This window comes from Brachycentrus maculatus, unplaced genomic scaffold (genome assembly GCF_059751285.1).
Source record: "Brachycentrus maculatus isolate JH-2025_06_01 unplaced genomic scaffold, ASM5975128v1 h1tg000266l, whole genome shotgun sequence".
Taxonomy (NCBI): domain Eukaryota; kingdom Metazoa; phylum Arthropoda; class Insecta; order Trichoptera; family Brachycentridae; genus Brachycentrus; species Brachycentrus maculatus.
Window position 1 is genome coordinate 1,675,671 of NW_028281017.1, and position 12,231 is coordinate 1,687,901.

The 12,231-nt window shown below is 30.4% G+C and overlaps 1 protein-coding gene across 1 annotated transcript; it reads right to left on the reverse strand.

Annotated features, from left to right (window-relative positions):
• Positions 1 to 8,426: 8,426 nt before the first annotated feature.
• On the reverse strand, positions 8,427 to 11,157 carry LOC148305687 (uncharacterized; the record flags this gene model as incomplete). Its single annotated transcript, XM_088266372.1, has 2 exons — positions 8,427 to 9,312; positions 10,517 to 11,157. A coding segment is annotated over one exon (606 nt), but the record flags the coding sequence as incomplete, so codon positions are not given.
• Between the last annotated feature and the right edge of the window lie 1,074 nt (positions 11,158 to 12,231).

Here is a 12,231-nt window from a genome sequence, read left to right on the forward strand (position 1 = left end):
GAAAAGTTTTTAAAGCGAATTTGTAATTTAAACCTTAATGATGCCATTTAACAATGAGAATACTCAATCTGAATATCTTTTGAGATGATAAAATAATTTTACAGGGTGGTTCGGAACTCGCTTTACCATTTAAAAAAAATATATATATAAATTTTTGCATATGCATATTTTTGAACACAGGCAGTACAAAACGGAGTCGTGGCTCCAACTCTTATGTATTAAATTAAAGCATGGAGTTGAAAAAATGAGGATGAAAGTAGACTGAATGCAGTCGAAATGCGATCCCTCAGACGAATGTGCGGCAAAATGATGTACGATAGTTGTTCGAATTGTGAAATAAGGTAAGAATGCAATGCTGAGATAAGCACTATCGATGAAATTAAGAAAGGTGTTTTGCGATGGTTTGGACGTGTGGAACGAATGAATGAGGAAAGAACGATAAAACAAATTCGGGGTGAATGTAGTTAGAATAAGGAGCAGAAGTATTCTAGCAGAGGTATTCTGAGAGGAACTTAGTAAAATACAACAATCACCATTCTATCCACGATTGACCACCACATTACCTTAATTTCAGTAGTTCTAGGTATCCTTCAATTGAAAACTTTTTTAACATGCGAGTTATCAGCACCGGAATACTACACGGTATAAAGTGATTACATACTTAACCCAGCCAATGAAAGGTCATAAGCCCTGAAAATTTCCTGTCTTCCATATTCTTCTACACCTATGTTGAGATGTCAAAAAATTTAATATATTTTGAACCAATATTATACATATTTCTTGAATCTGTTTAAATTAAAACATAAATGGCAAAAACATAGAGCAAAATGAGATCTGGACCACCCTATACATATATATATATATATATATATATATATATATATTTATATATATATATATATATATATATATATATATATATATATATATATATATATATATATATATATATATATACATATATATATATATATATATATATATATATATATATATATATATATATATATATATATATATATATATATATATATATATATATATATATATATGCTTGTAGGTATCTTCCATGTAGATGAATAAACTGAATATGTCATTAATATCAAATACCTCGTAATATCTCAACTAACGACTTTGTTTTTTTAACGACGCTATGCTTGCGCCCTTGAGGTAGAATTTTACGAAAATGGCGAATAACACGTAAAAAACATGAACCACACTAAATAACATTTTGACATCTCAACTTAGATTAAGAATAATATGGAAGTCTGGGTATTTCCAAGGCTTATGAACTGTTATATCCTGGTTAAGTGATCACTTTACACAAGTGAAACATTTAACATTCACCATCCATGATGGTGTCTGATTAGATGTCCGCCTCCGTAGTGTAATGGTCAGCACGCTTGGCTACCGTTCTAGACGTCCCGGGTTCAATTCCCAGGGGGGGTCAAATAAATATAATTGATTTTTTCACTGTAATATTTATTCAATATTACCCTGGACTGGTACCTGAAGCGGAGGGCTGATCACTTTTCCTTCATGTGTAAACGATCAAGATAACACTGCGTTTATATGAAGCAGTGCCCTATGCACCATTGGGGTGCGGATAAGGATTTTATTATCCATGATAGACAACCACACCTATATGTAAACCCTTCCTATATATGTGAACAGTCTCATTACATACTACATATGAGATCACAACAGCCATCTATTTTGGATTAAGAAAGATTTTTAAGTTGCAGAGACCATTGTATTTGAATGCAAGATCAAAACCTTGGATTATTTTTACACACTGGGAACAAGTATTTGGATATAAAAATTTCCAAACACATATTTCTCTTATAATTTATGTTTGAAACACTAACTTTGTGATTTTAAACTTTATAATTTAAAATGTAACTTTGTTTTAAAATTTAGTGATTTTAAAACAAAGTCACATTTTAATTATAAGATATTTCTTTTATTATTCTCTCATGTTCGATATCAATTTTTCTCTATTAATAAGAATTTTCTGGTAAAAAATTGAGCAGATTTTCCCCTCCTTTGATCTCCTTTGATTGATGTGATTTGGAGGGTCGGGCTGAAAGAAATCTACCATCTATAAAAGATTTGGATTAATGATATAAACTTATAAATATTTCATAAATCACTGCTAACGAAAATAGTGTATTCTTCAACTCAGTCTAGACGTCCAGACTATAAATATTAATAAAAATAATGGAAATAATACATATCGCTGACTCCTTTCAACAACGTCATATATCAAAAATTGACAATTTTTAGTTGTGCATGTTTTCGGAATGCCCAGAAAATGTACTATATCCCAGCAAAAGCGGAATATTTTCAACTTAATATTTACCCGCTCAGGGCAGAAAGTGTTGTTTTGCATTTCGAAGAAAAGGTATTGTTTCATTATTATTTTTAAATAAACTAAATATTTTTCAAATGGAGAAAAAACATTCAGGTTTTACCTAAAAAGATTTGTTGCACAGTAAAAAGTTCAATAAGTGGCTTGATATTTATTTTGAATAGATTTTATCATATATAAAAACTTTAAAAAGGATCTCCTGAAAAATTAAGTTTTTTGATATATGACGTTGTTGAAAGGAGTGAGCGATATCGTTTATCCATTATATTAAAAGACAAAAACCTTTTTTTTCTGTCTGGGCGTTTGCGGGCATTTCTGGGCATACTCTGCTTAGTAAAAAAACTTCTCTTTTCTCACCATAGATGTCTCTAGTGAAGTCAAATACTGTGTTTCGAGTTTGATCAATATATCTACAAGTTCCAAGAATTTGAGTAGTGTGGTTCTCAATCGTGGGTAGAATTGGTGAATGTTACACGTGTGTGAAATGATGACTAAAACCAGCCTATGACGGTCGTCAGCCTCGTAAATTTCCAGGCTTTTATATTCTTCTTCAACTATGTTGAGATGTCAAAAAATAATATCATAAATAACTCCTGTAATTGGAGATTTGTGAACAAGTATTTGGACACACTGAAAATATTTATTGTAACTGCAGACAGTTGGTAGAATTTCATATTGAATTGTTGGGTAATATATCCAAAATAAAACAAGGTTTGTTGGATTGAATTCTACATTTATTTATGTATATGTTAATACGTGACGCGTTTCGTCTTCTTAGGTGTTTGATAATGTCCTAAGAAGACGAAACGCGTCACGTATTAACGTATACATAAATAAATGTAGAATTCAATCCAACAAACCTTGTTTTATTTTGGATATATTACCCAACAACACACTCAAAATGTTGTATGTTTAGTTATTGGAAGTCGATTCATGGTTCGTTTGCATGATAGTCTAACACTCAACTATGGATATGTGCAAACAATTTTCAAATTACATTATATTATTGTTAGTTAAACAGAGAGGACGTTTGTCGGATGGGGTGGACATTCCGGAGCAAACATCCCTAAACGTTTGTAAACTTGGGAACATTATACGCTGGTCACGACCACCGAACTACCCTGGATCCTGCTCTAAGGGTGAGTACGACAGGGGCGGGGGTGGGTGATGTAACGAAACGCCCTTCCAATCAGATTCCAGAGATGATTTATCGAAGGTACCTAATTATTAATATGTATTTAGGATATTTGATGATTAACCCTTCAATGGTATTAGTGTTGTACAAATAAAATGCGAAATTTAAAAGTCTACCCTTAAAATATGCTGGCCAGGAAAATAAGTGTGCTAATAAAAATATATACACTCTTATAACGAGCGTAATTCGTTCCAGAATCATACTCGTTAAGTGAAATATTTTTTGTTTTGACTGGCACGGAACTCCCGGCTCACAAGTGAATGTCTACATTCATGCGTCTCCTCATACATACCCGAAGATTATTACGACTCATGACCCGGCCGCTTTCAAGTATTTGACATACCTGATTGTGCCATGTTTTCCTCGGTCTTACTTTGCTTCTTTTTCCAACTACATTCGCTGCATTAATTTGTTTAACCGTTCTTTCCTCACTCATACGTTCCACATGTCCAAACCTATCTCAACACACCTTTCTTAATTTTATCGATAATGCTTATCTCAGCCTTGCAGTCTTTCCTTATTATATATATATATATATATATATATATATATATATATATATATATATATATATATATATATATATATGTATATATATATATATACATATATATATATATATATATATATATATATATAAATATATATTTATATATTTATACATATATATAAATATATATATATATATATATATATATATATATATATATATATATATATATATATATATATATAATATATATATATATATATATATATATATATATATATATATATATATATATATATATATATATATATATATATATATATATATATATATATATATATATATATATATATATATATATATATATATACCGTAAAGTGGGTTTACATTGCACCAAAATACTGCATTTTTTCAAAAAATTGTCTATTCAGATCAGGTTTTTTACTTTTTCTGAGGTTTCAACTATTGCAATGTAATAACACATATACCTGTAACATGTCTGATACGTTTTTAAATTTTTATCTATTTTGCCTGTATTTTTTTTTATATTTATATTTTGGTGCAAAGTATCCCGGGGTAAAGTACAACTTTGCACCATGATATTTTCTCTACACTTTTCGTACTAGAATCCAAATTTATGCAAAGTAAAGGCTATCCTACAAGTTTTGTTGCACCTTATGAAGGGTTTTGGCTCACAGTTCACTAAATGCAGATTATAATATTGTATAATTATGGAAAAATAAGACACTTGATAGAATTTTTTTTTTTAAATATTGAAAAATCTAACAAAAATGTTTTTTTTTTCAATACTGAAGGTTTAAAGTTATATAAAATAAAAGGTGGATATTAAAACATATCGTACTATATAGGTAATAGGAATCAAAATTAAATTAGGTCTAAATATGGTCAAGTTCCGGGACGGTAAAGAAACCTCTTTTGGATTGCATTTTCGGTTCTTTTATGGAACCCGCTACATCCTTCCAAGAATATTGAAGAAAGTCATCCTTCATCGGCCACTTCCACGTTTTGAGACTCTCCTGCATGGATTTAACAGCTCTGTCTTTCTTTATTTCCAAAATCTGTCCCGGAAAATTTTCTCCTTCATAATGAAATACGACATATTTTCCCACCTTCTTTTTTACTGGTCCTAATGAAACGGAAGAACAAATACGATAACTGGTTTCAGTCATCGTTTTTGTTCTTCTCCCTCTTCCTCAAAGCTTCCGTGTCAACTATAATCAGTTAATGCTAGATATGCTGGAAGTTTCGATGTGGAAGGTGGGATCATTGATGTAGTTGGTTCAGGTAGCATTTGTGTCTCGTCAACGTTCATTTCGACATTTGGATTGTGAGCAATGCTCTAACCTGGTTCTATCGGTATTGTTTTCCTGCGTTTTAAGACTGAATTCTTTGGGTTGAATCTGTTTTCTTCCAAAAACTGTTGAAAACTCTGGCGCACGTCATCGTCATACGCTTTTAATGGCAACCGATTAAGCAACTGACTAGTTTTAGCAACAGTCAAGGTTTTATGTCTTTGCAAAAATGATCTTATCCATTTAGAGCCTGGTACGTTGTTCTTTAATATTCGTACTCTTCTGCCAAATCTATCCAAATAGGCGAATGTAGCGAATGTTAAAAACACTCACTGGGAAACCGTACTCACTCATGTCTACTATGCAGTTTACGAAGGATTGCTCTTCGCACTTGTCACATATCGGAGGTTTTCCCACAGGTTTTGTGTGCTGACCTTTGAGCTTATAGTTAATCGTCCTTCTGGGGATTTTGAAAATTTCTTCAGCCTTTCTTTGACTGATTGTACCATTTCGAATGACCTCCACACACTGCTCCACTCTCTTCGGTGTAAAATTGCAGTATCGTCTGGCATAAGGCCGCTGTTTGTGTGTTCTTGACATTTTTGAAAAAAATATACCATCAGGAATTAAGTAAGTACACAAAACCAATAGATATTTAGCAAACATGTCAAGTTGTATTATCCGTTTTAAGACTTTTCATCAAATTAATTAACTATGGCCTTTTGTGGATACTTTGCACTTGGTGCAATGTTACCCCAAATGTGGCCAATACAAGTCAGTTCTTAAAAAAATATTATTTTTACATAAACTTGACAACGTAACTAAAAAATACAGTATTTGAGAAAAGCAGGGCCTATCTACCTATGATTTAGAGACCACTCACTTGTTGTAACTAGTTTCAGTATACTGATTCCACTGGATTTTTTCGGACACAATTTTCAGACAGAAAACTTTCTTTACGTTCGGACAGGAAAAACGCATTGAAGCAATAGCGACCGACTGTTACTTCTGTAAACTAAAAAGTGGATTGAAGTGCCATCTATCAGAAACAATAGAAAGTAGAATGAAAAATGACATGTATCAGAGATGACCAGCTCTACAATTTCTTTACAGAAGGTGGTGCAAAGTATCACCCATGGTGCAAAGTATACCCACTTTACGGTATATATATATATATATATATATATATATATATATATATATATATATATATATATATATATATATATATATATATATATATATATATATATATATATATATATATATATATGTATATAAATATATATATAACGTTAATTATGAATATGTAAAATTGAGATCTCCTGAGTGAAGTATTAACACTCAAACAATAAGCAAAGTAGTCTCTTGGTAAGGGGGTAGCTCCGCCAACCCTCCGTCTTGAGCTCACAACCCTTGCGAGGGCATTTGACCCGCATTAAGCGTGCCAGCCCTTAGCTCGTGTGCCCGTACCGTCGGGATGCTATCAAGATCCCGGTTGATCTAATTCTCCTTAACTTACATATCATTATCTTGTCTAAAGTCAAGATGATAGTATATCATAAAACGATAGGGCTGTAGACCTTGGTTTAACACGTAGATATATTATGATTTATAATGCCCAAGGGATGGAGGGTTGATAACCTTTTTGAAAGCTTTTTCGTCCCTTTTGAATATATATATATATATATATATATATATATATATATATATATATATATATATATATATATATATATATTTAAATATATATATATATATATATATATATATATATATATATATATATATATATATATATATATATATATATATATATATATATATATATATATATTTAAATATATATATATATATATATATATATATATATATATATATATATATATATATATTTAAATATAAATATATATATATACATATATATATATATATATATATATATATATATATATATGTATATTTATATATATATATATATATATATATATATATATATATATATATATATATATATATATATATATATATATATATATATATATATATATATATATATATATTTATATATATATATATATATATATATTTATATATATATATATATATATATATATATATATATATATATATATATATATATATATATATATGTATATATATATATATATATATATATATATATATATATATATATATATATATATATATATATATATATATATATATATATATATATATATATATATATAATATATATATATATATATATATATATATATATATATATATATATATATATATATATATATATATATATATATATATATATATATTTTAAAGAAAAATATTTGTGTGTTTTATTATTGACACAAACATTTTAATTTAATACTATTTCTGTGAGCCTAAGCGGCTCATTATTAGGAATAGGTATCAAATTGTGGTAGAGTGGGTACGAACCGAGAAACTCAGGAGTGATTTCTCGGCACCATGAGTAAGTTGTTTTATAATTAAAATGTTACTTTGTTTAATAGATTTATATTATCCACTGACACTTGATGAAATTGCATTTTATCATATGTATTATTAGATTAAAACCAATATTTTTTTCCACCATATTGAATAAAGTAAAAAAGCTAAAAATATTGGTTTTAATCTAATAATATGTTACTTTGTTTTCAAATCACAATAAAGATCTTATTATAACTTAATTATAATGTCTACCGGCTTCGAAACCGGTAGACATTATAATTAAGTTATAATAAAATATTTATTGTAATTTTAAAACAAAGTTACATTTTAATTATAAAATGGGAAGTCACAAGGTTAGTGCTTTAAATATAATTTATAAGTTTTTTTTAGCAAAGACTTTTATGAAATATTGGTATGAGTCTTTCCGAACTATTTTATGTACCAGGAGACGCCTAGTATGTGAAATGACAAATAAATAAGTGGAAAAACCCAGATTTGATAGCAAGGACTCAGACTAACTCAAAAATTCGGGAATATTTATGGTTTTAGGATAAATAAAATACTATTTATTAGTTTGAATAACACATTTATTAATGCAGCGTCAACTCAAATTACATTTTTTGCTATAAAGCATCGCAAGCACTAATTAGTGGGCAAACTAAAATTACATAAACTACAAACTATTTCCAAAAAATCTGCCAAAACTTATACGATAACATCTCAGTGGAAGATTTTAAAATGAGATTCTTAAACAAGTAAAAAAAAAACATAAATAAAATCTGAAAAATATTGGTTGAAAATAAACAGGTTTTTTATACACTGTCCTCGTTATTCATCGTTCGCTTTGTGTAATACCTCCCAAAACTCAACTTTGCGACTATCGTTTTCGAAATCACCATTCCATCATCAGGTCAACTAATTTGTAATGTGAATTTGTAACATACCATATAAACAAGAGATCATGGCAATTTCACTTTAGCCTATAGTAAACCTGATGAGAGAATGGATGGGAAAAAAAATGTGGAAGTGTAAGTCTCTCTCCAAGCACAAAAATCAAGTCACTTTATTGGAGAGAACTGCGATATTAATTTTTATATTGTAAAAGTAGAAATGTCTAGAAAATTTATTAAAATTATTAAAAAAAAACTTTTGTAACCATATTGGATAATAATAAAAAAAATCCGAAAGCGCTAAACGAGTTTTTTAGTAGTATTACACAAAGCGAATGACGAATGGTAAGGAGATTTTTATATAAGCATACCAAAAGTAAGCAATGATTTTAAATTCAAATAAAATACATTTGAAGTACCTGACACTACAGAAACGATTTGATGACAGTATTTTTTTTGGAAAAACAATCACATTTGTATAAAAAGGTACATTTTAAATGATTTTTATTTTCTTGACAGATGTTTTGTCTAACGAGGACATTTATAAACGACTGACATCGTTTGAAAATATCCTGAATATTCTGAAAATAAAATGATGAGTATAAAAATATGCGTGGACTGAAAATCGGTACAATTTATCTTCATTAGGTTTTTAATCTAATACGGAATTTCGTTAAACAAAATTAAAGCTGTATCAATCAAAAGGATATTTAAATTTTAAATTACATAATTTGATTTTTATAATTGAATTGAAATTTTTAAAAAATACAAATAAAAAAGCGTCTCAATTAATTTTCTTAAATGTTGTGTTATAATTTACATCAATTTTTGCAAGAATAAGACATTTTTCTAACATAACTTGAATTTATTGGTACATACGAATTTCAAAGTACATTACGGATTATTTTACCTTATGTGTACTTTAAATGATGTACTTAATTACTTAATCGGAAACGAAATATTAATTTTAAAAAATACACATTTATTTAAAATCGATTGTGACACGTGTTTCGATGCATTCAGCATCATTGTTAGACACCGTATTCGATGCTGAATGCATCGAAACCCACGTATTCTAATCCTAATTAAATATTTTACTTCATCAATTGATTCGGCAATCATTTTTTTTGTAAAATCCATTAATTTTTTTATTTTAATTTTACTTCGTAAATACCACTGTTTCTCAAATATTTTGTAACACGTGTTTCGATGCATTTAGAATCAAATACGGTGTCTGATAATGATGTTGAATGCATCGAAACACGAATCACAAAAAATTTAAGAAACAGTCGTATGTACTAAGTAATATTGAAATTTAAAAATGGATGGTTATTACAACAAAGCAACTGCCGAAATTAATTAAATAAATATATATTCACAGTAGAATTAGGGTACAATTTTATTCATATTTTCATAAAACAAAAATAAAAAATGCTTTTGCAAGAGAAGGTGTGTCAGGAAGCCTAGATACTTCTGTATCAGATTTGGAAATGCGGTGGGATAGCTTTTATGCATTGAAAGAAAAAAAAAAGAAAAAAAAAATAAAACCAACAAATGTAAACAATATATAATTGTAAGTCTCTTTAAGTACAAGAGCTTAATCTTTTGATTGGAGAGAACTGCGTTATTAATTTTAAGATTCTTAAAGTAGAAATGTCTGGAAAATGAATTAAAATTATAAAATAAACTTTTGAAACCATATTAAAAAAAATAAAAAATAAAAATCCACCAGTTAAGATCTGTCTGAATTATTTTAATAGAAAATTATTATGACATGACTCTTACTTGCAACGTCATCGTTTTGGCAGTATTTTTCGTAATTACATCACATTGACGTTGGCTGGGTCAGCTACGGTTCCGGCGCTCACATTGACCGGGTTAGCCAGCAATCCGGCACTGACATAAGCCGGGTCAGCTACAGTCTCGGCATTGTCATTGACCGGGTCAGCCAGCAATCCGGCGCTGACATTGTCCGGGTCAGCCAGCAATCCGGCGCCGACATTGTCCGGGTCAGCCAGAAAACCGGCGCTGACGTTGTTCGGGTCAGCCAGCAAACCGACGCTGACATTGTCCGGGTCAACCAGCAATCCGGCGCTGACGTTGTCCGGGTGAGCCAGCAATCCGGCGCTGACATTGGTCGCGGCGGCCACCAACCCGGCGCTGGTCGGAGCGATACTTGCGGCGGCGCGGTGGGACGCTGCGTTGTTGGAGATGGCCACCAGGATGGACAGGTACATGGCCAGCAGGAATTGCACCACCGTGCCGAACAGCACGGCCTGCGAGAGGTAGCTGCTAGTAACGACGGTTTGTCTGACGGTGGGGCGAGGTCTTTGCATCCTCCTGCTAGTGACCAGGACCACCCCGTCGACGTTGGTGCGAACGCTGTCCACCCCGTCTGGCCCCTCGTGCAGTACGTAGGTCACCCCCTGGAATTGAACACATCCATATAGTGTCGTTTTTTTTTTCAGATGGGAAGTGCATTTATTATTTACTTTGCCTATTATGTAGGGTCAAATAAATACAAGTGATTTTTTCACTGTAATATTTATTCAATATTACCCTTGACTGGTACCTGAAGCGGAGGGCTGATCACCTTTCCTTCGTGTGTAAACGATCAAGATAACACTGTGTTCATATGAAGCAGTGCCCTATGCACCATTGGGGTGTGGATAAGGGTTTTATTATTATTATTATTATTATTATGTAGGTTTATAGATCCTTTAGTGGATTTTTGTTTCTTCTAGCTAATTCAATATGTTTTTATTTGAATCTGTGTTGGGAACAGGAGGGATACTATATTGTCGGGTTGAGGTCCCGTGTTAGAGTCGTGGACTCTTGAGTCACAGTTTCTCGGTTCGAATCCACTCTACTACAATTTGATACCTATTTCTATAACAAGCCGCTTAGGCTCAAAGAAATAATATGAAATTGAAGTATTTTTGGAAATTATAAAAACGCAAACAATTTTCTTTAAAACAAATGACAAACACAGATTATTAGAGTCTACTTAATTGTATTTTATTATTGAAAACACATAAAATATTTGTGACAATACTTTCGCGATATGTATTTATTTATTTAAATTAGCGTGTACTTGACAGCAAAGCCAATTACAATGTACATCCATTCATTTATATACACAGATCATCGAAAAATAATGGCAACATTTAAAATCACTAATAATTTTTTAAAAGGGTATTCTATGGTTTTCATCTTATAATGTGCGGATAAAGAGAAATAAAAAATAGTATCTTAGTACATTTCGATGTGTGTACCGTTCGTCGTTCTGCAGATGTCCAGTCTATAGTCGATGTCTTGCCCCGTACGTGCTTTAATTTAATTTACTTTAATTTAATTTACATTGCCTGGGCTTCAAGAAGTCATGACCCCCTTGGATTTCTTTTTTTGGGAGAAAATTAAAAACATTATGTGCGTAGAAAATATTCGGCATTTGGATCACCTGCCGGAGCGAATGTCTGTCGCTTTCTTTACAGTTACTT